We start from the raw sequence: 27424 nt of genomic DNA, 5'->3' as shown, positions 1-27424 counted from the left end.
ACCTATGCCACAGCTCATGGCAACCCTGGATCCTTAATGCACTGAGCGGGGCCAGGGATCAAACCTGTGTCCTAGGGTATGCTAGTCAGATTCGTTTCTGCTGAGCCATGACGGGCACTCCTTTTTTTGGCGGCTGTGAGCAGCAGCTTAATGTGGGGTCTCAGTTTCCAGATCACGGGTTGAACCCAGGCCATAGTCATGAAAGAGTCCTAACTATTAGACCACCAGGTAACTCCCAATGGAGAATACTTTTTTGAGAGAAACTTCTGGGACTGGGACACAGACTTGAGTGCAGGGAGCTTTGGGCCAGAGGGAGGGGGGGGGGTGCTCGGTGCAGGTGGGAGAAAGGCCAAAGCCAGCTCTGGACCTTGGAATCTTACCAAGCGTTTCTCTGGATCAGACTGCACGACCCCCAGGGGCCGCGCACTGTGTCTCTCCCTGAAACCTGCGCACACTGGGCGTTCAGTCTGTGTGGATTTTGCTGGTTCTGATTGAGTTCAGGGGCTTCCAGCACTGCTCAGAGGACTCCACCAGGAGGACCGGGGTTGAGGGTATGGTCAAGGTCAGGTAACGAGAGAGCAGAGAAATGAAGGCAGGTGGCCTGGAGCCCAGCATCCCTGCCCTCGTCCATCGGGAGCGTGCCTCCCAGACACCCCGGGCAGGGCGGCTGCTCCCACCCCATGGCACTGCCAAGGTCTTGTGGGGAGCTGCGGTCACGTGCCTCAGGTCCCAGACAGGCCTGCACACATCTGGAGCCCATGGCCAGGCCTCCCAGAGTGTGTAGTTCTGAGTTCAGAAATTACACTCTTGGGGGTTGGAACTGAGCACGAGGGTCGGGGATGGGCATCCCCGGAGAGTCTGGGGGGGCCGGGTGGGAGGCGGCCTGAACCACCAGAAGCTTCATATCAAGCTTCCCTGAGGGGGCGGGTAGGGGCCTTCAGTTCACCCCTGCCGCCCATGTGACGGGGTGGGGGCGCAGGAGAGGCTTAGAGGTGGGGCAGCACCGCGCTCCCCGAGCGCCGCGCAGGAAGGCCGGTGTTTGCTTGAGGAAAGTGATCTCATTAGCTCTGATTTACCCCCCAATAAGATCCTTCCCCAGTACTGTCAGCCTCTCAGTGATCAAAGGGAGGATGCTGAGAAGACGCCAATGTCAAGGTCCTCCAGGCGATGCTAACGCACCCACCGCCCTTCCCCTCCCCTGCCAGGAGATGGGCTGGACCCAGGAGGCAGAGAATGTGCTTCCTTTGTGTACATCAAAAGGGGTACCGAGCTTTCCTCCAGGCCACTTCGTGTGTTTGCATGGCAGCCATGGGTAAAAAACGACGCCCGCCCTCCAGGAGGCGGGGGAGGACACAAGGGTGCAGCCTTCCTGCACTTCCCCTAAAGACACAGACCTTCAGGTCTGGGCAGAAGGCCAGCTCTGCGGGGGACAATCCCGGAATCCTGGGGTGTGAAGATGCCAGGCACCCAGCCATGCCAGCCTCCAGCCCCTGGACTGGGAGAGCAGGCTGGCTTCCAGGCTTCCTGGGTCATTGGGTGGCTTGGCTCGTCCTATGGCTGCTTGGTGCTCATGCCAGCCCTCGGCCCAGGGATGCCAGCCCTCGGCCCAGGGGTGCCAGCCCTCGGCCCAGGGGTGCCAGCCCTCGGCCCAGGGGTGCCTGCCCTTGGCCCAGGGTGCCGTGGCTGAGGGAGGGAGAGGCCCACGGGACTTTGCTCAGCTGTTCTGCAGAGAGAGGCAACGATGTCAGGGACTATGGGCAACGTCCTGGGTCCTAATGGCCGCCCCGGCAGATAGACGGTAGCGGTAGGTCCCTGGGACACGGACACCAAGCCCTATATGAACACTCCTAAAGGTGCTATGGAAGGAGGGGGCCTCCGACGCGTCCTCCTCCTGGGCCCCCGTGGACCAGTGTGGGAGCCGGGAGGTTACCCTGCGTGGTGCCAAGGCTCTCCTCCCATCCCCCCACCATTCCCGCATCTGTCTGCCCATCTGTCCATCCACCCTCTCAGAGGGCTATCCCCGCGGACTTCCTCCTGTTCCGTCACCTACAGCTCTGGGTCAGCCCCCGCCCCCCAAGGCGCTTGGCCCCCCGACACGCATCACCTTCGAGGTCCCCACTGACCGACAACCCACAGGCAGCCCTGCTCCCCACCCCCGCTGAGGCCCTCGGCTCGGGGACACTAGCCATGACCCTCTCCTCTGGCCGGGAAAACAAGTCAGAGGAAGCGGACTTTTCAGTTAAAACAGAGGAAAACATAACTACCTTCCCACTAAAACCAAGGAAGGGACAGAAAAAGAGGGAAGCTTGGCCCCTGACCAGCAGCAACACTTAACCAGGATCGGACCGCTCGGCCAGCTCTAGGTCAGTGGGATCGAGGGGAGTGGCTGAGAGTGAGGGGCTCCATCTGCCTCGCTCCGTGCAACAGAGGAGCCCCAGCTCTTTCACGGAAGACGGAAGTCCCGGCCCCATCAGACCCCCGAGAATCACAGTCCAGAGGACCCTCCACGTCCACTCGGGCCAGAGGCGAGGGCCACCCTGCGGCAGGAGGGCAGCCTGAGTCAAGCGCCTTGAGATAAGCAGCATGTCTTGCCATGGCTCCACCGTGCCAGCCCGTGAGCTCTTAATACTCCGGCGCCTGGGCCCCGCTAAGAGTCCCCAGGTCTCCAGGGACTAAGCGAAACATGGGTTCAAGTTTCCGCCGGAGGTTCAGCAGGGGCAGCAAACATGCGCATGGACCTCCACACTGTCCTTGGTCAGAGAGTCAGAGCCACACGGGACCCTAGTGCATCCGCTGAGATGCTGAAGGTTGGCCTGGGGCTTGGACACACCTGCATCCCATCTGCGTATCCAAGAAGCCGGCTGAGCCATCGGAGAGCAAAACCACAGAAACCCACGGGCCTCCCCACGACAAACCCCGCACCTAGATAAGACGGTCTCCACTACAGATGGGCGCGGGGGGAGGCGGGGAGCAGGGATGCAAGGGGACAACTGCAAACCCACGGTCACAGCATTATTACAACAGCCTAGGTGGAAGCAACCCGGGTATCCATCATGACTGATGGACAAACAAGATGTGCGCACACAGCGGAACATTATTCAGCCTTTAAAAGGAAATTCTAACACCTGCTACAGCGGGGATGAACCTTGAGGACCTGATGCTCGGTGAAACAAGCCAGCCACTAAAGCACAAAGCCTGTATGATTCCACAGAGACAGAAAGGTAGAAGGTGGTTGCCAGGGGCTGGGGGAAGGGGCAGAGTTTCGGTTTTGCAAAATGGCAAGACGCCTGGGGGCGAGGATGGGGGTGCTGGTTACCCAGGTCCATTTACTCAACGCCTCTAAGTTGTATGCTCAAATATGGCTGGGATGGTGCATTTTATGTTATGTACATTTAACCACATTTTTTAAATATAAGTGTCCGAAAGAGAGAAAAAAAATTATTATTTTTTTTGTTGTTGTCTTTTTAGGGCCGAACCTGTGGCATATGGAGGTTCCCAGGCTAGGAGTCCCATCAGAGCTGTAGCCACCAGCCTACACCACAGGCACAGCAATGCGGGATCCGAGCTACATCTGCGACCTACACCACAGCTCACGGCAACACTGGATCCTTAGCCCACTGAGCGAGGCCAGGGATCAAACCCGTGTCCTCATGAATACTGGTCGGGTTTGTTAACCGCTGAGCCACTACAGGAACTTTGAAAAAGAGAAAATTTTAAAGCAACGATGTTTTCCAAATTCTGAAGAACAAGTGGTAATTGCATTCTAAAACCCAGGAAAAAAGCAAATATCTAAAAAAATAATTACTAGAATGAGAAAAAAAAAAAAGGCTATTTGGGACCCTCCATAAGATAAGCAATTATGATGTTTGTGAAACAGGCGCAAACATCCATAGGAGAGAAAAGGCGGACACAGAGGAACCACAGCATAAAATGTGGAAAGTAAAAGTAAATTCCAAGGACAGATGCAAAGATGACTGGAGCTGGAAGGGACGTGGGAGTGTGGCTAGAAGAGAAAGTCAACAGAGCAAAAATCAAACGTGCACCCAGCGAGAAAGAGCAGAAGCGGCACCGAAGAAAGTTGAATCAGCAGCGAGAAAGGATAAGACACTGCCCTGAACTCGGGACTCAGGCAGAACGCGATCAGATGAGGTCAGATGAGGTTCTCTCTAGAACTGAATTTGAACACAGATTTCCAGGTATTGCCAGAGATCAACCAAGGACAAATGGAGCAGAAGCACAACAGAGCTACAACTTTGGAAAAATTTTTTTCTTTTTTCTCTTTTTTTGGCCTTGCCTGAGGCACGAGGGCCAGGGATGGAACCCACGCCACAGCAGCAACAATGCTGGATGCTTAACTGCTAGCATAACCAGTGAGCTCCTAAAAAAATTTTTGAAACTAAAAAAAAAAAAAAATTCTAAAAATGTTTATTGTGTCCCAGGCAAACTGAAGGAAAAGTGATTCATACCTAGACATTCTGGAAAAAAAAAATTTTTTTTTTCTTTTTGCCTTTTTTGGCCGCCCTGCAGCACATGGAGGTCCCAGTCCAGGGATCAGATCTGAGCTATGCCGAGGCTGCAGCAACGCCGGATCCCTAACCCACTGGGCGGGGCTGGGGATCGAACCTGCGTCCCAGTGCTGCAGAGACATTGTCATCAATCCTGCTACACCAGAGCGGGAACTCCAAAACTTTTAAATTGTAAAGATAAGGGGGGAAGGTCTTACCAGCATTCATGAAGAAGAAACACACTCTCCTCTAAGGAACAAAATGATAAGATCAACTCAGAATTTCCTGGCACATCACATGCCAGGGAGAAACAGAGCTACTTCTACAGGATTCTGAGAAAAACACATAATGACCCATGAGGTTTATAACCAGTTAGTGAAAATTATTTGTGACGTCCACAAAAACATGTTCTCAAATAGGGAAGGGAGGAGAAAATACACTGAGTGGGATTTGGGGGCAGGGGTTAGGTGTATCTTTACAAATAAAACTAAAGTTCATGTTATAAAATAAATACATAAGCAAAATATAATGAAAAATGGACTAAAATTTCTGCTATCAAACATTAAAACGCCTAATGGGAGTTCCCGTCGTGGCGTAGTGGTTAACGAATCCGACTAGGAACCATGAGGTTGCGGGTTTGATCCCTCCCCTTGCTCAGTGGGTTAACGATCCGGCATTGCCATGAGCTGTGGTGTAGGTTGCAGATGCAGCTCAGATCCCGCGTTGCTGTGGCTCTGGCGTAGGCCGGTGGTGACAGCTCTGATTCAACCCCTAGCCTGGGAACCTCCACATGCCGAGGGAGCAGCCCTAGAAAAGGCAAAAAGACCAAAAAAAAAAATTAAAAATAAATAAAAATAAATAAAAAAATAAAACGCCTAATGAAGGAGTTCCCATTGTGGCTCAGTGGTAAAGCACCCGGCTAGTAACCACGAGGATGCGAGTCGATCCCTGGCTGTGGTGTAGGTCACAGAAGCACCTCAGATCCCACGCTACTGTGGCTGTGGCGTAGGCCAGCAGCTGCAGCTCTGATCTGACCCCCAGCCTGGGAACTGCCATGGCGTGGGTATGGCCCTAAAAAGGCCAAAAAAAAAGAAAGTATCAGCCCACACAGAATTCTTAACCCACACTTCACGCCACAAAAATTCATGATACGTCTACACGCCTGCAATGAATAGTCCAAAAACAAAATTAAGAAAGCAATTCAATTGACAGTAACACCAACACAAACAGGAATAAATTTAGCAAAAAGTACAAAAGTTTATACCTTGAAAACATAAAACGTTGTTGAAAGCAATTAAAGACTACCTAAATTGGAGTTCCCATTGTGGCTCAGTGGTTAACGAATCCGACTAGGAACCATGAGGTTGCAGGTCCAATTCCTGGCTTCGCTCAGTTGGTTAAGACTCCGGCATCACCGTGAGCCACTGTGTAGGTCACAGACGTGGCTCGGATCCCGCGTTGCTGTGGCTCTGGTGTAGGCTAGCAGCTACAGCTCCGATGGGACCCCTAGCCTGGGAACCTCCATATGCCTCCAACGTGGCCCGAGAAAAGATAAAAAGACCAAAGAAGATAAAAATAAAAAAATTAAAAATAAAAAAAGACTATCTCAATAAATGGAAAGATATATTCATGGATTGTTAAGATGGCAACACACTCCAAACTGATCTACAGGTTCCACACAACCCCTATCAAACTCCCAGTATCCTTTCTTTTTTTTCTTTTGCCGAAATTGATGAGTTGATCCTAAAAATTTCTATGCAAATTCAGGAAGCCAGAATAATCAAGACAATTGTGAAAAAGGAGAAGAAAGCAGGAGGACTCACGCTTCCTGGTTTCAAAATCTATTACACAACTACAGACGTCAAGACTGGATGATACTGGCATAAGGACAGAAATATCAGTCTATTACATAGAATTAAGGGTCCAGAAATAATTCACACATTTATGGGCAATTTTTTTTTTCTTTGTAGGGCCATACCCACAGCATATGGAGGTTCTCAGGCTAAGGGTCGAATCAGAGCCACAGCTGCTGGCCTACGCCACAGCGACAGCAACGCCAGATACGAGCCACGTCTGCCACCTACACCACAGTTCATGGCAATGCCAGATCCTTAACCCCCTGAGCAAGGCCAGGGATCAAACCCACAACCTCATGGTTCCTAGCTGGATTGGTTTCTGCTGTGCCACAACGGGAACTCCAGTGGGCAACTGATTATTAACAAGGATGCTAAGACAACTCAATGGGGGAAAGAACAGTCTTTTCAAAGCATAGCCTTGGGAGTGATGAAATGGTTTGCAGAAAGAACTCACTATCTGCAGGCAAAAGAATTAAATCGAACCTCGACCTCACACCATACAAAAATATACGCAAAAGAGATTAAACACTGAAATTCTCTACAACTCTTAGAGGAAAACATAGCCATAAATTTTCCTGTCCTTGGACTAGGCAATAGGTTCTTAAATAAAACACCAAAAGTACCAGAAACAAAAGAAAAAGCAGATAAATTGGACTTCATCAAAACTGAAAACTTCCGTCCTTTAAAGGACACTATCAAGAAAAGGAAATGCAGAGTTGCCGTCGAGGCGCAGCAGAAATGAATCCAAATAGCAACCATGAGATTGCGGTTCTATCCCTGGCCTTGCTCAGTGGGTTGAGGATCCGGCGCTGCCATGAGCTGTAAGTGTAGGTCACAGATGTGGCTCGGATCCTATGTTGCTATGGCTGTGGCATAGGTAGGAAGCTGCAGCTCCAATTCGACCCCTAGCCTGGGAAAGTCCATATGCCTCGAGTGCGGCCCTATAAAGACAAAAGACAAAAAAACAAAACAAAACAAAACAAAACAAAAACAAAGGAAAAGCCTCAGAACAGGAGAAAATATTTGCAAATCATACATCTGATAAGGTACTTGTATCCAGAATATTTAAAGAACTGTTATAAACCAACAAGAAAAAGACAATCTGATTTAAAAATGATCAACAGATATAAATAGACGATGATAAACAAATAAACGAGATGAACAAATGGCCAGAGTTCCTGTCGTGGCACAGCGGAAACGAATCCAACTAGGAACCATGAGGTTGCAGGTTCGATCCCTGGCCTCGCTCAGTGGATTACGGATCCGGCGTTGCCATGAGCTGTGGTGTAGGTCGCAGATGCGGCTCGGATCCTGTGTTGCTGTGGCTGTGGTGCAGGCCAGCAGCTGTAGCTTCGATTGGACCCCTAGCCTGGGAATCTCCATATGCCACAGGTGCGGCCCTAAAAAAAAAAAAGCAAAAAAAAAAAAAAAAAAACCCAAAAAACAACAAACAAACAAAAAAAATCCCCAAATTGAAGACAAGCAAATGGCTACCACCTGGTAACAGGTACACAAACCATGGTCTATGCACAGAGAGGAATGGCATCCAGCCAAGGGGAATGAAGTGCTGACAGATTCATGAATACACACGCAAGTGAATCCTGAAAACATGCAAAGTGAAAGAAGCCAAACACAAAAAGCTACACTGTGTATGATGCCATGTATGGGAGAGGAGATTAGAAATGTGGAGGCGGTGGCAGTGGTGGGAGTGACAGAGGGTCTCCCCGGTGGACATGAGAACATTCTGGACTTAATGGTGGAGCTGCACGAGTTTGCAAACATGCTAAAAACACTCGACTGGCCGTTTTTTAAAAAAATAAACCTTAAACTTGTTTCAGCATGTGGAAGTTCCAGGGCCAGGAACTGAACCTGCACCACAGCCGCAACCCGACTGGTGCAGGGACAGTGCTGGATCCTTAACCCGCTGTGGCATCAGGCAACTCTAACTGTCCCCTTTTAAAGGGCGAATCTTGTGCCATGTGACTTGTATCCCAAATTTTAAAAGTACTTAAAGCTAAAACGATTACGCCCAAGCTATATTAGCACAATTTTGAAGGAACAATAAACCAGGCCCCAAAGTAATTTGTGAAGATTTAACATGTCGTGCGGGAAGTGTGTTTGGGAAAGCATGTGTGTTCAGAGAGAAACACACAGACAAGTCAACAAGCATTGTGTCTGGGTGGTACAATTGTGGGTGCTTTCTATTTTTTTTAATTTTCTGTATTTTCTAAATTTTCTGCAATGAGTCAGAACAAAAACAAAAACAAAGGGCGTCAGGGTGTAATTAGGCCCCAGGCTCTGGAGTGCTGGGCTGAGGATGGGGCCTGCGTGGCGTGGGGTGGGGGGGCGGGAGAAGAGGGAGGTTGCGGGGGGTTGTGGGGGGAGCAGGAGAAGCCCCATCCTCCCAGGCCCCTCCTTCGATCTCCCCCCAGCTTGGTCACCAGGTCCTAGCACTGGAACCACCAGGCCACAGCCTCTCCTGACCCAGGGCTGTCGCCATGTCCTGTACGGTCTCCTAAGTGGCTTCATTGTCCTCGATGCAGACCGGGCCTGCCCCAGCCCGCCTGCTCAAATCCCTCAGCCCTCAAGTCCCAGCCCCTGCGAGGTGCTCAGGCTCCTCCCCTCCCTGCAAAGCTGTCCTTTTATTGCCACTGTCCCCTTCCCTTCTACCTGCAAACCCGGGCTGCCAGGCTCCTCTTCACAGAGCTCTGTCGGTCTTGCGGCTAAAAGGGGTTGCAGGCATCGTGAGGCTCCCCTGTTTCAGAAGCCGGTGGCCCCAGGACTCCCTGTACCCCAGCAGCCACAAACAGAAGCAGGTGACCAGCTTCTTTAAAGCTCTAAAGCTTCTCTCTCTCTTTTTTTTGTTTAGAGCTGCACCCGCAGCATACGGAGGTTCCCAGGCTAGGGATCTAATAGGAGCTGCAACCGCCGCCCTACACCAGAGCCACAGCAACGCCAGATCCAAGCTGCATCTGCAACCTACACCACAGCTCACAGCAATGCCACATCCTCAACCCACTGAGCGAGGCCAGGGATCGAATCCTCAAGCTTATGGTTCCTAATCGGATTCGTTTCTGCTGCGCCACGACGGGAACTCTGTCAGAGGATGCATTTCGGCGTCACTGCTGACTGGTCTGAGTGATTCTGTGGGCCTTGTGCTTCATGCCGCCCAAGAGTTTCGCCCTTTGAAAGTAAATCTATGGAAAAGAGGCCACTGGCTGCCCGAGTCCTCACCTAGGCAGACAGCAGAAGGATGAGCACGGACTCAGCACCCCTCAGACATGCACAGCTTGCACCGCCCCTGACTCTCTCCACCCTGTTCGAAACAGCATCCCAACCTCTACTCGGTGGTAACTGGGTGAAGCTGGCTTGGCGGGGATGCTGACCCCGTAGAAGGAAAGGACCCGCACTCACTCCCTGCAGGTGACTGTCCCCTGCCCCCTGGGTGATCTCATTTGGGGCAAGCCGGAGTGGGGGGTGAAGGCCCACCATCCAGGCCCTGCAGTCTCAGGGCCTGTCACCTGGGGGAGGTCAGTCTGGCAGTGACCTCATCGCAGACCACCCCTTCCTGCACTTTGGGTTTGGGCAGTGCTAAGTGTCTTGTGGACCTTTGGAGGGTCACTTTATCACCCGCAGCTCACAGGTCACAGAACCCAGGCCCGGGGAGAGCACACAGTGTGTCCTGACTCTTCATCTAGAAAGTGGCGGGGCAGCCGCGCGGTCAGGGAACACCTGGAACACACATCGCCCTCGCGGCCAAAGGGAGCCATCCTCCGCCCGAGCTGGCACGCACGCCAGGCCGGCCCTGGCCAGGGAGGTGGGCAGCCTCACCCCTCCTCCCTCGGCTCCCAGATCCAGGACGCTGGTCAGGTCTCCTCAGGGAGAGATGGGCTGGTGTGGGCCCCTTCTAAGGACTCTCCAGACTTGCCAGAAGCTCACCACAGGCACGCCAAGCCCGTTCTGAAAGCAGAGCTGCAGGGGACACCCTCCCCACCAAGCCGAGTTCCGCCACGTTCTCCCCAAAGCCGGATCCCCACCACGTTCTCTTCAAAGCCGAGTTCTGACCAGGTTCTCCCCAGAACCGAGTTCCACCGCGTTGTCCCCCAGCCCTGCAGCCTCCAGGTCAGCAGCAGGAGAGACAGGAGAGCCCCCTACCCCCCCAGATCTTTCTGGCTCTGCTCTGGCCACACAGCCTCCCCTCCTGCCATCCTGGTTCTGGTACTCAGTGTACTGAGCAGGCTCAGGGTCAGGTGGAGTCAGCCTAGGAGGACTCTCTGGAGGAGGTGTGCTGTGTTGATTTTGGCAGTAGAGAGACCAAGCTTGGAGAAAGGATGGGGAAAAGCATCTGAGCCTGAGGAACAGCACAGGCCAAGGCCTGGGGGCAGAAGGGACAGGTTTGGGGAGGTAGGGGACAACGGAGGGCATGGAGAGCCAGGACCAGGAGCACCAATGTGAAAGCGGGGAAGCTCCGTCCTAGCCCCGAGGTTGTGCTGGTTTCTCATTGAAGGAGCAAGATTACTAAGTGGGAGCCCCTTGGGCCCACCCTCGGATCCGTTCCACCCCAGCCAACAGCAGGACTAAGAATCAGGGAGACGTGGTGGGCTTCTAGCCTCCCCCTGACCCCAGCCCATGCCCACCACCCAGTCCTCTTTCCTTCTTTCCTGGCATTCCAGGAGGTCTGAGGGCTTTACTGCAGGTCCTTCAGGCCCAGCTGAGCAGGTGCACAGCCTAGAGATCAGATAATGGCAGAGCGTATGGGGAGCATTGGGCCTGGGGATAGGGGCCCTGCAGCCTGGTTTCTGTCGCTGAAGCCGACAGAGCAGGAAGGAAAGGGACAGGGCTGGGGGATCCGGCCTCCTGGCTCCGGGCTGGAACACATGGGGAGGCTGTCCTTCATCCCACCCCACCCCCATGGAGTGAGGTCCCCACTCCCCACAGAGGGCAGAGACCATCCCTAAGTTACAGGTAACCCTAAATCATGTTATTCTTGGCTTTGGAATGCATGGCTCGGCTTTACAAAAAATGGCTTTCCATTTCTATTTTCTTTGGGCTGACAGATGCTCTAACGCGGAGACTCTGAAAACATACCATCAAGCCCAGGGGCCCATAGCCCCCCACCCAGAGACCCCTGGCTCGCCACCCACACCAGGCCACGATCTGCCCTCGGAGCCCTGGGGCTCGTGTCCTGCCCTCACTCCCTGGCTCTGTCTGCTCTCCCGCCTCCTCTGACAGTTACAGTGGATGGCAGGAAAGGCTCCCAGGGACCCCCCTCTTTGAACTTCCTAGGTATCCTCAGGAAGCTTCCAGCAAGTGGTAGTAGAAAGACCATCAGCTTAAGAACCAGACACATCTAAGCCTAAATTCCAGCTCTGATCACACTGCGTTTCTCATTTACACCAAGTTCATTACTCAGCGAGTCCCTGCCCTTCTCGGCCCCACTTCCCCCCCCCTTTTTTTTTGTCTTTTTGCCTTTTCTAGGGCTGCACCTGCAGCATATGGAGGTTCCCAGGCTAGGGGTCGAATCAGTGCTGTAGCCACTGGCCTACACCAGAGCCACAGCAACACAGGATCCGAGCCGCGTCTGCAACCTACACCACAGCTCATGGCAGCGCCATATCCCTAACCCAGTGAGCAAGGCCAGGGATCGAACCCACAACCTCATGGTTCCTAGTTGGATTCATTAACCACTGAGCCACGACGGGAACTCCTCCATTCATTCTTCTATACGCTTTATAAGCAAAGACCACGCAGTGCCTGCATGTCCGGCAGGTCCCAGGGTAGGAATCCTGAATAGAAAAAGGACACATTCTCCACTGCCGCACAGCTCAGTGGAGGGGAGCAACAGAGCGGAGGAAGTAAGGGAGGCATGCAGGCCGCTGGGGGCGGGGTATGCACCCAGGGTGGGGGTGGGGGGCGCCTACGGGGATGAGTGAGGACGGTGAGGCTGAGGCCTGGGCAGCAAAGCAGGACCACACCTGCTCAGTCTGTCTACCGCTCGGGTGTCAGGGCACGGCCAGGTAGCACGTCCTGCAGCCCAGCAAGGAGCTTGGCCTTGTCTCCAGGGCGACAGGAGCCATGAAGGATTGTAAGCAGGGGGTGGCCCGATTGGGTTTGTGTTTTAAGGTCCATCAGACTTGGGGTGGGGGGATTGGGCAAAGTCCAGGATGAGGCAAGGGGCCAGCTGGTGGGGGGGAGGGGCACAGCCCCGGGTGGGGTGATGGTGGGCAGGGGATGTGGCCATGGTGGGTGCAGAGAGAAGCCTCATTCCAGAGCGAGCAGGACACATGGCCCCAGGATACGACTGATGGGAGGTGGGGGTGTGGGTGTGGAGGGCTCAAGGGTAACGGCTAAGTATCTGAACATCTGGATTAGGAAAGTGAGTCAGGACAGAGCTGCAGGTGCGGGACACCCACGGGGGGCTGGGTATGTCCAGTGGGAGGCCCGCTGGGCCATTCAAGTGGCGATTTCAAGGGCAGCTCAGCCCGGGCTGAAGTGTGGCCTCAGCAGGGACAAAGGAAGAGCCCAGGAGCTCTGCCATCGACAGGGTGACAGGGGAGAGGGGCCAGCGCCTGGCGTGCTGCTGAGACTCCGTGAGATAAGGGCTGGGAAGAGCTTGCTGGACTTGGGGACAGCTCAGGCCTTGTAAGAACCCCTGTGATGGATGGAGAGCTGCAGACACTAGCCTGGAGGTGACAGACGGAGTGACACGTGGGCTGACAGGAGAAGGTGGTGGCTGGAAGGGGCCTGGGACAGAGCCTTTGTGCCCGCAGGAACGGAGCACCTTGGTGACACCAACCACCTGGAGATGCTCAGAGAAAGTTCCCTCCCTCTGCTCCTTCCCTCTCTCCTTTTCCCCAGACTTTGAGGACAGGGATGGGGATGAGGTCACCTCTGCCCATGGCTCCAGAGAGGTGCTGCGTTCCCTTCCCCACGCACGAGGCGTCCGGGTAAGACAGAGACTCGAGAAGAAGCACTTTCTGGGACTCGGGGTGGGGGTGGGAGGAGCCGGCGTGCCGCCTGGCCCTTTCTCCTGGAGTGAGGACCCTCCTACCCTTCCAGAAACCCCCCACACCAACAGGCACCGGCCTCCTGCCTCCATCGCCACCGCCCAGATCCCTCCCAAGGGTCCACAGAGTCCTGCAGACCGTCTGATTTAAGGGCCCTTGGGGGAGGGAAGGAGTTGGCTCCAAGTCCAAAATCCGGTGGTGGGGCTAATGCGGGGGGGAAGGCATGCTCCAGAGCAACTGATCTCAGAGCCACCTGGCTGACGAGGTCACAGAGGCTTGTAAAAGGTGGTCCTGTCAGAAAGGCGTGAGAAAGCGTCGGAAGACCCGGCCTGGGTTCCAGGCAGCCACAGCTCTGTCCCCAACTCACTGGTGACACCAGGAGCACCACCTCCCGTCCCTGCTGCTGGGCTTCCCCATCTGCAGAGGAGGCAGTTGGACTGGGTGACCCATGGCGCCTCCCACTGGTGTTCCGAGGCCCGGGGGTCCCTGCAGGCGGCCCTCACCCACGCGGTCTCTACAAGTGGCCAGGGCCAGAGCCTGCCTCACCCGCCGCCTTTCCGGTTGGAGTGAGGGTTTCCACTCGCCAGTGAGCGGCGGGCAGCCACCTGGGCCCTAAAGGCCCATAAATGGGTGGAAAATGACTCATAGACTCTGGAAAAGATCTCCCTTTTCCAGCCCCTGACCAGTCCCGTCCCCCAGGATGGCTGCAGGCCAAGGGAACATGGGTGCGGCCAGGGGAGGCTGGCACACAGGTGCTGCCACTCTTCCCGGCAGAGCCCAGCCATCCTCACCTCCTCTCTGCTTCACCAAGGCGTCAGTGGGACAGGATTCTGAAAAGAGGCTGTGAGCTTCCAGAAAACATCAGGAGGGGGACAGAGGAAGGCAGTCCCCTGGCCAGAGGTAGGGGTGTGACTGAAGACTGAAGGCACCTCGGCCCTTCCCTCCCTGTGGGTACAGACAGCAGGAAGTTCTCCTCAAAGTCTAACCTTTGTGTCTCCGACTGCATCCTCCACAGTGGCCTGGCACATCTCGTTGCCTCTACACAGGCCCACAGCCAAACCAACCCCAACCCCCCATTTCCACCCCCATGGCCCCATGCGCGCAGGTGAGCGCAGGAGAAGAAAGGGGTTAAGACTTGAGGCCTTTTCAGGACTTCCCGTCGTGGCGCAGTGGGAACCATGAGGTAGCAGGTTCGATCCCTGGCCTTGCTCAGTGGGTTAAGGACCCGGCATTGCTGTGAGCTGTGGTGTAGGTCGCAGACACAGCTCGGATCCTGCATTGCTGTGGCTCTGGTGTAGACCAGTGGCTACAGCTCCGATTAGACCCCTAGTCTGGGAACCTCCATATGCCGAGGGAGCGGCCCTAGAAAAGGAAAAAAAAAAAAAGGGCTTGAGGACTTTGCAAAGAAAGCCCTTAGAGCCAGGGGGTGGGGGATGGGCAGCCAATGATGAAGATGATGAGGATGAGGAGGATGAGGATGAAAATGATGAAGATGATGATGATGATGCGGATGAGGAGGAGGAGGTGAAGGTGATGATGACGATGAATAAGAGGAAGATGATGAAGATGAAGATGATGATGATGAAGATGGTGATGATGACGATGTCAGAGCCAGGGCAGAGGCTTCCCAGAAAAGTGAGTTCTTTCTCACCCACAAAAGAACAGTGAGTTTCAAATTTTATTGGACACTAAGAACCAGGAAAGTGTGTGTCGGGGCAAGGGGCAGGGGGGGAGTCTTGTTAAATGCAGAGTCTGCCTCCCCAGGCCTTGGGTGGAGCCTGGGCAACTGGGTGACTCACCCGCCCACGTGAGGGCGACCTGCTGGTCCACAGACCACACTGCGAGCAGCCCGGTCGGCAATGCATGGTCCCTAACCTGGCCCGACATCAGCTACCACCCAGGAGGATTTTTCTCAGATCCCGAGTCCTGGGCCCCAGCCCTCGAGATTCTGATCAGGCCTCAGAAAGGCCTGGGACTCTGCACTTTGACAGCTCCGCCGGTGCTGTGCGGCGGCCTGGAGAAGCAGGGCTCTGGATCTCTCCCAGCTGCCCCTCGCGGAGCCTAGGGTCATGGCTAAGAGCACATGTGCAGGCAAACTGTTTACCAGCTTCGTGATCAACCTCTGACCTTCATTCCTCATCTGTGACATGGGGACCCTGGGTCTCCCACAGAGATCTGTCACAAGGGTGTTGAGGTGATGTCTGCCAGGTGATAGCCTAGGGCCCAGGACCACAGTAAGCGGGAGACAAGCATCCATCATAAGGTGCTCTTTTTTTTTTTTTTTTGTCTTTTTAGGGCTGCACCTGAGGCATATGGAAATTCCCAGGATAGGGGTCAAGTCAGAGCTGTAGCCGCCGGCCTACACCACAGCCACAGCAACGCCAGATCCGAACCACATCTGCAACCTACACTACAGCTCACGGCAAAGCTGGATCCTTCACCCACCGCGACCAGGGATCGAACCTGCATCCTCATGGATACCAGTCAGATTCGTTTCAGCTGAGCCACGATGGGAACGCCCCATGTGACTCTTGTTATACACACTGGGCTTCACCTGGCTTTCATTATGTCAATTAATACCCTCTTCATTTTTATGCATTTTTACATAATATGCACTTGCACTGACTTTCTGTCTCAAAAGCTTAAGTCCATGGTGTATGGGGGGAGGAGTAAAGACGGCAATCTGGGTGTGTGACGTCCCACACAGACCACGAGCGGTTCAGAGGCAGCCCCCTGCTATCATTGAGCTCAGGCATTTCAGGCACTTAGCAAAGCCTCAGCAAACAGGTGAAGAAGTGGATGGATGGATGGATGGACAGACGGATAAATGGATGCTTGGATGCATAGGTGGGTGGCCCATGTGTGGGTGGATGGATGCAGAGGTGGGTGGGTGCATGGGTAGACAGATGGATTCATGGGTGAGTGGATGCATTGGTGGGTGGGTGCATGGATGGATGGGTGGATGCATAGGTGAGTGGGTGCATGGGTGGGTGCATGGATGGATGGGTGGATGCATAGGTGAGTGGGTGCATGGGTGGGTGCATGGATGAACTTCAGGGGTTGGGTATCCTCGTCCCTCCAGACACACCCAGAACCCAGGTGGTATCCCTACACTGGCACCAGCTGCTTGGGAAGAGCATCAGTGTGGATGGAGGAAGCTTGCCTTGTCACCCCACTTGTTGGCCCTGCTTGGGGCCCACGTGCACCTAAACCAAAACCGAATGGCCAGCTCCCACGCCCCACCCCGGGTGCCCCTGCCTCTCTCAGGCCCAGGCCTTCAGGGGCCCCCTGGGGGCTGAGGTGCTCCCCCCGTGGGGCTGAGGCACCACACTGCTCCTGGGTGGCCCGGCTTGGGCCAGCTCTATCCCAGACCAGCATTTATGGCTGAATGAGCCTTCACAGGAAGCCAGACCCAGCCCACATGGCCTCTCCTAGCATCTCCAGCAACAAATCACCCCTGTTCAGACCTTCGTCACACACAGGGGCTGCCCGCGTGCCCGCCCACCCACCCACCTCGAGCAGCCTCTGCCCCAGACGCATGTAGCAATCAACTCCCGGAACCTTGGGGAGATCCAAATGCAGCAGCATATAATCACGGGGCCAAAAATAGCTGTGCCAGGGAGGCCATCTGCCACCTCGTGCATCCCTGGGGACCCTCGGTGGCCCCACAGCAAGACTGGGCACAGGCCCTCTCTGGCTGGCAGGCGAGCTGGCAGGACTGACAACCATCCACCAGCTCACCTGAGTGCTCAGGGGTGGCCTGGCAGCCTGTCCACAGCAAACCGGGCACCTCCAGGATGGGGCTCAGATCAGAGCTGCCCCCAGGAGCCCCCCACCGATACTGGGCCTTACTGTGCAGACACATTCCCTGCAGCTGTGCGGGCTCACAGGCCGCTGCCCTCACCAGGCCTCCTGTGTCCTGAGGCAAAGCCCAGCTTTCACTCCGCCCCTTGTGCAGGCCCCTGCGCCTTCGGCCACCCTTGTCCACCTGCCACAATGGGCAGCTCCCAAGAAGGTTAAGTTGCCATCCGAACTCCCAGAACTTGTGGACGGAACCTTATTTGGAAAAGGGTCTTTGCAGGTGTAACTAAGGCAGGGGTCTCAAGGTGAGATTTCCTGGACTATCTGGGTGGCTCTAAATTCGACGGCAGTGCCCCTGTGAGAGACACAGAGATGCACAGGGGAAAAAGGAGAGGCCACGTGAACACAGCACAGGCGCGTAAGCCTCCAGCAGAGACGGGCGGGGGCCCGAGGACCAACGCGGCTGTAACACCGAGGCCCGAGGACTACGGGAACTGTGCGAGAACGCATCTGTCTTCAGCCACCCGCGGTAGGGATCTGCTGTAGCCACCCCCAGATGTGCACGCGCCCCTCCTTCCATAACTGGCTCTCACCCTTCGGTGGGCACTGAATCTGCTGGGGGCTCCTGCCAACGCGACTCCAGGTCCCAGCTCCAGAGTTTCTAATTCAGCAGGTCCAGGTGGGGCCTGCATTTCCGACAGGTTTCCCAGGCGCTGCTGGCCTGGGGACTCCACCTGGAGAACCGGCGCCCTGCATGCCCTCCGCAGGCTGTGTGGACCTGCTCTCTCTCCTCGGCCCACAGTCCCTCCTCCTTGCTTTGCGCTCAGAGACCCCAGAAGATGCCTCCCCGGGGAAGGCACCTCCCGCGCCCACCCGCCTCCCTGTCTGACAGCACCCAGGCTTCCCTCTGAGGAGTCACTGCGGGTGGTGACAGACACCACCAGGAAGACCCAGCTTGGCTGCGCTGGCTCTTTCTCTAACCACCGAGGAGTCACTCAGGGGCTGCAGGGCGCATGCCACCCCTGCAAGGCCGAGATGGAAGAGCTGCTTGTGGCGAGAGCAGCTCCAAGCTCTTTGCGTGTTCATGGCTATGAGGCCCAAGCAGCCTCACCCTCCCCCTGGGAAGGGTCTGGGGTTCTGATCAGGGCCAGCATCTCCTGGGGTCTATGCCGATGTCCATGACAGCAGCCCTAGCTCCCCAGGCAGCCAGCACTGCCCCCTTGTTATGGATGGAATGTTGTGTCCCCCCAGATATGTATACGGAAGCCCCGATAACCCCCACGCACGATGAGATTAGGAGGTCAGGCCTTTGGGAGGAAAATGACCAGACGGGGTCAAGAGGGTGGAGCCCTCAAAAACGGAATTAGTGCCCTTGTGAGTCAGGGGAGCACTCGTGCCCGCTTCTACGCCCCACCCCCATAAGGGCACGAGGAGACGCGGCCAGTCTGCCATTCCCAGGAGGCCCTCCCCAGGGCCCCGCCGTGCGGGTTCAGCCTTCAGAACTGTGAGAAATAAACTCCTGTTGTTTAGAAGCCACCCCGTCTGTGGGTCCCACTGAACCTAGACTCCCAGGAACAGAAGACATGGGCCCAGCCAGAGGCAAGGCCTCCCCTGCCCTGGGAGCGCCCTCCCCGCCTCGTTCCCTGAGTTCCCCACAGACTAGGGCTTGTCTCCTGCTGAGTGCCCCAGAGTCACTTGGAGAGGCAGCCCGGCGTCACAGTGTGTGTGCACCCTGGGCCAGGCCGCCTGAGCCAGGACCCCGGTTCCACTATGGACTGTCTGTGCCTTGCATCACATCCCTGCACCTCTGTGCCTCAGTTCATTCCTCTCTGAAATGGGGTGACAAGGACACTATGCTAGCCCACCAGGGCTGCAAGGCACGTATGGGTAGCTCACACCCAGAAAGAACCAACTGCCCCCCGGGCGCAGGGTCAGAGGTGTGGGTGAGGGCCACTGGGAAGCCTCTCGCTTTCAGACCTCCCACTGCCAGTGGAACGGTGTGGCCACTGTCTCCTGGGGGACCTCAGGCCTTTCCTCCTCATCTCACTGCTCAGCTTCCCAGGAGACTGGACGCGTTCATGGAAGGGCCACCCACTGCACGTGCCCCAGAGGGACCATGGACCCCTCCCCTTCAGCCCCTGCCTTTCAGATCAGGGCTGGGGGCTGGGGCTAGGCTGGTTGTGACCTGGCTTTCAGTCTGGATAAATTCCCTGCAAGGCTGGGCTGCCCTCTGCAGTTACGCGTCTCCCCAGGGGCCCAGGACGGGGCTGGCTCCTGTTTCCTTCCCTTTCCTGGGCTCCTCCGATGCCTCTCAGGCTCCAGCCCGGCCCAGGCCTGAGGTCCTGCTGGGCCACCCCCTCTTTTCCATGGACCCCAGCCCTGCCTTCCCCGACCCTGTTTCTCTTTTCCCTCAGGCTCCACTGGCCGCTCACGGCTTCTCTTGGCTGCGGCTCAGGTCCGGTGTGACACGTCTGGCACGGCCACCCTCTCGCTCCCACACTGGCCAGGGAGGAAGCATGTGTGTCCAGCGAGGGGGTCGTGTGCCATGCGGGACTGGGCTTCTGGGCCCTTCCCAGCCCCCACCCCGCTTCCCCAAAACCCACTTCCTCTCCGATACCCGCTACTGCCTGGAGAAAGCGGGCTACAGGACAGAACCTGCACTAACAGCCCAGGCACGTCCACGGGAGCAGGCACAGGGTCCCTCCCTCGCCTTCCCCAGGGACCTGCTGTGGACACACAGCCCCCAGGGCATGTCCCCACATGGCCCCCCTTCCCCTTACTCCTGTTCTCTTGCTGGTACTTGTGGGGAAGGAAGGAGGCACCAGACGGTGGCTACCGAGCAGCTCCCCGTCAGCCGTGATGGAGGGCAGAGCCTTTGGGGTCCAACACACTGGGTGTGGCCATGGCTTCCACGCACAGGCTCTGCCCTGGGGGAGGTCCCCAAGCCTGTCTAAGCCTCGGTCCCTCCTCTGACAGCAGAGACGGCTGCTGTTGCAGAGGGACCATTGTGAGGGTGATATCAGGTCACACGGGGGAAACACCGCATGCAGCACCAGCTCCCCGGGTGCTCGGCCACTGCTCCCCCAATCCCCTCAGCCCAGCTGCCGGGGCCTGGCCTTTATAGCCCCACCTACGATGGAGGGGCCTGAATTCGGGGGACTGTATCTTACTTTGAAGTCCCCAGCCTCCCAAATCTCTGGACAGACCATCTATCTACCAGGCAGAGCCTTCAAGTTGGGCTACAGCTCCCGCTTCTCCCCAACACACACACACACACACACACACACAAGCACGTGTACATGCACATGCCCACTCTGATGTCCTGCAGGTACAGTGACCCATGTTCCAGCTTGTCTGAGATGCCTGGTACCTCAAACTCAACATGCCCAAAGGGACCTCAGCATCCCCTGGCCCTGTGCCCTCTCTGGAGTGCTCATTCTCGGGATTCACGACTCGATGCTCGTTCAGCACCTTCTCATTAAGCTCCTACTGTGTGCCGGCCTCCTTATCCACCCGGACTTCTCATTAAGCTCCTACTGTGTGCCGGCCTCCTCGTCCACCCGGACTTCTCATTAAGCTCCTACTATGTGCCACCCTCCCTGTCCACCTGGACGTCCAAACCAGAGAGTCTGCTGCCACTTTTCCCACCACCTCCTCAAGGCCAAGTCCAGGTGACACCACCACCAAGAGGGCAGAATGGCAGTGGTAGAGGAGAAGGTGCTGTCTGGGCCCTCAGCGTGTCACTCCTTTCTGTCCTACTGCGGGACACAGACACCGTCACCACCCCACTTTGCTGAAACAGAAACTCAGAGGACAGGAACTGCCCGAGGCCTCATAGGGAGTAAGTGCAGGAGCTGAGATTTGAACCCAGGCAGTCTGACCCCCAGTCTGGATGACCTGACTCTTTGATATTCCCAGAGTCGGCCGGCTGCTCCTGTAGTCTCTGCCCCTGCCTCTCCTTCAGCCCTCCCCCGGCTCTCTGCCTCCAGACTGTCCTCCTTGACTGCTGCCAGGGTGGTCTGCAGGGATGCAGGCTCCTGCTGGAAGCCCTTCACAGCTCCCGAGCCTTAAGCATCGAGCCCGGATCCGCGGTCCCGTCATCTCTTGCAGATTCCAGATCGTGCTCCTCCCCTGCCCTAACCAACAGCCCCAGCCCCACACGCAGCCAAACTGGCCCCTCGCACATTCTCTGTAACCTGCTCAGTTCCTTCTTATCTCTGAGTCTTTGCATGTGTTGTTCCCTCTGCCCAGAATGCCATTCCTGCCTCTTTACCTGACTGACACTAATCCTTCAAGAGGCAAAAAACTCGGATTTTGCCTCCCCAGCAAAGCCTCAAAAATACATGTGAAATGCACAGATGGGTGACGCGTTAAAGCAGCAACAGCACAGCGGCATCATTAGAACATCACAGCTGATCCACACCCTCCTCACATTTACTCGTATTTGCTCTTCATGAAACCCCGTGGGTGGGCCGGGGAGGCGTCTGTCCCCTACAGGGAGCCGGGTGGCTGGGGCCCAGGGAGGGTCAGAGACACGGCAGGTGGACCAGAGCCAATCTTTCCGCCTTGCAGCCAGCGGTCCCCTCACAGGACTACAAGAGGCAAAGCCTGCTTGGCTGCCTCATACACAGGAGGTGGAGGGGGCCTGGGCCTGAGTCCCCACCCTGACCCACCCAGGCAGCAGGAGGGACTCGTGGCTGCAGAGGAGGCTCACCCCCTCGTCCTCCCGGCCACTTCTCAGAAAGCCTAAGAGCTGCCTGTGCAGCCCAAGTGTCTAAAAGACAAGGCTTCAGAAGCTCCAGGTACGCAGAAGCTGTGAGTCACAGTGAAAAGCCCAACCTCAAAACAAGTGTGAAGAAATCCAAAGAAAGTCCTTCTCCCTGTGAGACGTCTTTGATACTCTGGATGAATGTCACACTCTGCCCCCTCCACTTCTGGCTGCCCGGCTTTGTGGTGCCCTGAGCAAGCATTTTGTCTGTCCTCGAGAGTGGGAGCAGAGCAGCCCTCCTAGCCTTTGACACTTGACCTTGGCCTTGGGGGGGGCACACGGGGCTGCCTGGCCTCGTCCAGTGGAGATGCTGGATGGAAGAAGAGGAAGCGATGGGGCTAGAAGCCCAGGACGAGCAGGGATGGAGGGCGGCAACGGGAGAGATGGGGGATGTGAACAGCTCAGTAAGTCTGGTACGTGGTGGGGGAGGATGGGTTTCTGGGCTTGCACACCCCCACCCCCTGCAGAGCCCTGAGGTTAGAGCAGCAAGGTGGGGTTACAGCCCTTTCTTATACTTCTTGGGGCGGCAGCCTCCAACCCCCACTCAGGCTTGGTGGCAGTCAGCGGTCCTGGGGGCCCCATACCTAACCCTAACCCTAACCTAACCACGGGCTGCTCAGGCAGCTGGGGAAGGTGGTCCGGGCAGAGGGGAGGGGACCGGCATGGCGGTGTTGTGGCTGGCGGGCCAGGCCCATGGCTGGGCCTTGGTGCGTGGTGGGCCATGGGGAGGAGAGGACAGGGCAGGGACCACAGTAGGACCATGGGCCAGGACACCAGAGCCTCTGTCTTGACACACTGCACGCTCGGGGCGCCGCAGGTCCCCAATGGCCAAAGTCAGGTCCAGTCCTGCCTCTAACTTTCTCCCAAATTATCTATGTACTCTGTCAGATGTAGATGTATCTGAAAATTCAGTTGGTTCAGCAGGCATCCATTAAGCACCTACTGTATTCCAGGCCCGCGGTGCACACCCAGCACCTGCCCAGGGGACCACAGCAGCTGGTACAGTACCCACTGCACCTGTCTTGGCTTCCGCCCTAGGACCACTACGCCCCTAGTGCACGGGAAAGGAACTGCAGGGCTCATGGAGGACAGAACAGGTCACCTGCGGCCAATGAGTCTAGTATGTGGGGGGAATGGGTATCTGGGCTTGCACCACCCCTCTCCAGAGCCCTGGGGTTAGAGCAGCAAGATGGGGTGACAGCCCCTTCCTTATACTTACTGGGGCAGCAGCCTCCAACCCCCACCCAACCTTGGTGGCAGACGGCGGCCCTGGGGGCCGCACACAGGGAGGTCCCGTTCCCACAGCCCTTGGCGGGGCCTGGGTGCCCCCAAATGCATGCGTGTGTACACATGACATATGATAAAGAAAACAAAATCCCCAAAGAAACCAAAGCCAGGAGCACATGTTGGGACACGGAGCCCAGGGCCAGGGCCGGGGGTGGGGGTGGGGGGCAGTGACAGGCCCAGGAAGGCGCATCCAGGTCGCCCCCACTGACTCACAGAGACTGCAAGCTCGGCAGCTCCCACAGCGCCTCGGCGGGGATCCCTCCCAGCTGGTTGTTCTGCAGCATCCTGTAAGGGAGGAGAGGCTTGGAGGAGCCGAGCTAGGGCTCCAGAGGCTGTGGATGGGGGGGCCGTGTGTGGGGCTGGGGGTTGCCTCAGAGGTGCTTCTGGGGAGGCGGGGCTGGAGAGAGGCAGAGGAGACATTCCAGGAGCAGGAGACCAGAAAGCAGAACATGGGATTCCCTCGCATTTGATCTGAAAGATGTGGGGGAAACGCACGGTTCCCCCCAGGCCTCCCCTTCTCTATCAGCAGCTGAGAGGCCACAGGTTTCTTTGGGGAAGGGGAGATGTTTTCTGGGTGTGTGTCTGTAGGAACAATCTGAGGCACCCAGATCAGCACGCCAGCACCACCCTGGTGGCCCCAGTGCACGCGAGCCCACAGAAGCAGGGACATGCATGGTGCACCCAATCCGCTCGTGAGGCTGCTTTCTGGGCTGAGGAGCAGTGAGTCTGAGCATGAGCACAAGGGGATAATGGGGGTTAGGGCCCTTAGATGGCACCGCTGACCCCAGCCAACCTCAGGCACCAGCTTTGTCCTAAGAGAATCATGAGGGGCCCCTCCAATGCACAGGCAGTGCCCCAAACCACTGGAGCCGCTTCCCTGCTGGCCCCTAGAGATGGGAGGTGCAGGTGTGGGGTGGGCCCCCCAGAGGGTCAAGGAATAGCTGGGGGGGGCAGGAAGGAGACCTCCAGGGAGACCTACAGTGTGCCAGGCATGTCTTCCTCCCTCCAGGGAGACCTACTGTGTGCCAGCAAGTCACCCACCCTCCCTCTGGACTCCATGGCCTCAGGTTGGGGGTCTGGGGGCTGGAGCTCTGGCCACAGCTGCCTCCTCACCCGACAGGTACAGGGCAGGTGTCCTGGCGAGTCTGGCATCTCCCCATACACTGGGGCAGAGAGAGCCTGGCTTTAAGGGCAGCTCCAGTGGTAAAGACGAGCAGGGGTGGTGAGTCTGGGCACTGAGCCTTTGGGACTCTGCAAGGGAGACCCCCACCCACCGTCTTGGGCAAAGGCGTGATGCAGGGCTGACTCTCTTGACCTGAGCCTGGAGGACCAGCAGAGGAAGGTGAGGACCCCCAGGCATGGGGCCACAGCATTTGGAAGGGATCAGAGAAGGAGCCCCTTCTTGGGGTTCTCGCCTCTGGGAGGGAAGGATGGACGTGGAGTGTCCTGCAGGGACAGCCAGGTCCCCCTGGAATGAAGATGCAGTTCGGACAAGAGTCCGGGGGAACAGTTGAAGTGACCGCCCCTCAGCACAGAAAGCTTCCTGTGCTGACAGCAGACTTTACTGCTCTGGTTTTCCTGTAGGTCTGAAAGCAGAAGGATGGTGCTGGGAGAAAGCGGGGCCAGACACCAGGAGGTCCCTCTTGCCCAGATGCAGGGAGCCTGCTTGGAGGGCACTGGGTGCAAGGACGTGGTCCCCAAGGCCACCACTCATCCCTGAAACAGATGGCTGCTGCCCAAGCACAGGCACAGAGGCTTCAGGGGACCAGGAGGTCTCTGGAGGGCAACGGGGGTCAGTGGAGGTGGGGGGACAGCCCGGCTGCCTGCCTTGCCAGCAGCAGCCTCTCCAGCAGCCAAATCACTGGCCCTGCCCCATGTGGAAGGGGCGGGGCTGCGGCTTTGGGAGGCTTTGATTTACTGCCAGATGCAGATGAAGAAAGATGATCATCCCCAAGCTGAGGCTCAGGACAGGGACACGAGTCTCACCACTTCTGAAGGCCCAGCAGACGGAGCCTGCTCCCTAATCTGGCTGCAGGCCCCAGCCTGCCACTGGGCATGGACGGACCGCCACGCAGGCCACCTGGGCAGTGTCTGGCTCAGGACCCCCCATCTTACCCCTGGCAGCTGCTGGTGGGACAGATGGAGAGGAGAGGCAGGAGGAAGGACAGAGGGCCTGGGAGAGGGGGAGCAGGGTCTAAGGCAGAGAGGAAGGAGGGGGCAGAGGGACAGCAGCCAGGCACCCACGGGCAGAGCAAAGGCAGGATGCGAGGCCAGAGAGCCCTGGAATCAGGGGCTGAGGGCCAGCGGCGCCAGAGCAGGGAACATGGACAGGGAGTGCCTGGAGGTGGTCAGGGGACCGCTGACTGATTGGAAGCCCGAAGCTCAGTGGCTGAGCAGGCAGGGCCAAATTAGAAAAAGATACTCCTGGTTGGATGGATGCGGCTGCGAGGCCGGCACAGGACTGGATCTCAGGCCCTTCACACCCTCAACCCATGGTCTTGTGCAGTGAACGACCTGCTCAACTGTACTAGGAAAACCTGCAGGTCAAGTCTGGCCTGAGGGGGCAGCAAAGCTCACCCCTTCAAGGACGTTTCCAGTGCTCCAGGGTCAGCCCCAGGATCCTCTTCTTCCTGAGCCAGTCCCTGGGGTGAGGTGCCCTCCCGAGGACCCTCAGCATCCCTCCTCCCACCTCCTTCCACTGGCATGTGTCATGAGAACAGAGTGGGCCCTGGGGACAATGGTCACAGAGGGACAGGATCAGACAGGGCCTGCAATGGGGAGAGGGTTCCTTAGCGTCCCCTTTTCTCAAATGGGCTGTTGGGTCCCTGGAAGAGGAGAACTAATCCGGGGTCTTCTTCAATTCTCTCTCCCTTTTGCCTCAAAGCAAAGGTGAGTGGAGCTGGGATGAAGGAGGGACCCGGAGGAGGAGAAAGGTTTGCAGAGAACTCAACTCAGGGCTGCAGCCAGAGACGGAGGCTGGGGCTTGAAGGGAAGGGCAACCAGAGAAAGGCAGTGGACATGCATCCTTTCCAGGGACTGTCTGGCCCTCCAGACCTGAGAGGGCACAGGCAGCACAGGGTATGCACCTGAGCTCCACGGCAAAAGCCCATGCTAGCAGTGCTGTCCACTTCTCAGAGAGAGCAGGCTCGCGTCCCCGCAACATTTGTTTACAAATCACAAAGCTAGGAGTTCCTGTCGTGGCTCAGTGGTTAATGAATCCGACTAGGAACCATGAGGTTGTGGGTTTGATCCCTGGCCTCGCTCAGTGGGTTAAGGATCCGGCATTGCCCTGAGCTGTGGTGTAGGTTGCAGATGCGGCTCGGATCCCGCCTTGCTGTGGCTCTGGCGTAGGCCGGGGGCTACAGCTCCGATTAGACCCCTAGCCTGGAAACCTCCATATGCTGCGGGAGTGGCCCTAGAAAAGGCAAAAAGACAAAAACAAAACAAAACAAATCACAAAGCTAGTTCCAGACAAGGCAGAAGCAAAGACATGGAACTCATTAAAACGAAAAATGGAGACCAGGAAATAAGCAAGTCAGTGTCCAACCAAGCCCCAGTCACAAAGCTCCCACTGCCCCAAGGTCTCAAGGCCTCATCACTATGTAACATGGGGCTGAGACTTACAGGATTTTCAGGCTGTAGAGGCCAGAGAACGCTTGTCCTGGGATGTGTGACAGGTGGTTCCCGGAGAGGCGCCTGCAAACAGAGAGGTGTGTCTGCTGAAGAGGCAGGGAGCTGGGGACAGGGGTCTGGCCTGGCCAGCATGGGATGGGAGGCAGGTGGTATGACTGCACAGACCCACCACCCCACTCAGTCCCCACAGCGCAGCTGTGGGGAGCTCCCTGGAACCCCACTTCCAGATGGGGAAACTGAGGCTGTGGAGGACGCATCACTTCCCACTCGGGTCAGTGGGCATGGTGTGTCACCACAGCAGATGGACTTCTGGGCCCCACACACGCCACGGTGCTGGCCCACCCCACCCCCAGGACCACAGGGACCCATCCAGGGCAGTCAGATTCAGAGGACGCGACAGCATCCCCAGGACTAATGCACACAGCCAAGCCCACTAATCTAGGGACAGATTGTGCTGCATTAGAATCAGTGCAGCACTGCAGTCGAACTAACCATTTCCACGTGTGTCACGGGGTCACCTTCAAGTCTGAAAGGACCAAAGGACAAAAAACACCTGAGGCATATCCC

General features: G+C 56.7%; 1 protein-coding gene across 3 annotated transcripts in view; it reads right to left on the bottom strand.

Annotated features, from left to right (window-relative positions):
• The window catches only part of LGR6 (leucine rich repeat containing G protein-coupled receptor 6), a 95485-nt gene that overhangs the window by 42472 nt on the left and 25589 nt on the right, over nucleotides 1–27424 (bottom strand). For all 3 annotated transcript variants that reach the window (XM_021064542.1, XM_003130614.4, XM_021064543.1), the window contains exons 3-4: nucleotides 26849–26920; nucleotides 23438–23509 (exon numbers count right to left, since the gene is read on the bottom strand). In XM_021064542.1, the coding sequence (XP_020920201.1) occupies nucleotides 23438–23509; nucleotides 26849–26920 (144 nt within the window). The remainder of the gene's footprint in view (nucleotides 1–23437; nucleotides 23510–26848; nucleotides 26921–27424) is intronic.

This window comes from Sus scrofa, chromosome 10, assembly GCF_000003025.6.
Source record: "Sus scrofa isolate TJ Tabasco breed Duroc chromosome 10, Sscrofa11.1, whole genome shotgun sequence".
In the NCBI taxonomy this organism is placed as follows: Eukaryota; Metazoa; Chordata; class Mammalia; order Artiodactyla; family Suidae; genus Sus; species Sus scrofa.
Note: the sequence above shows the minus strand (reverse complement) of the source record. Positions and strands in the feature narration are given on the sequence as shown.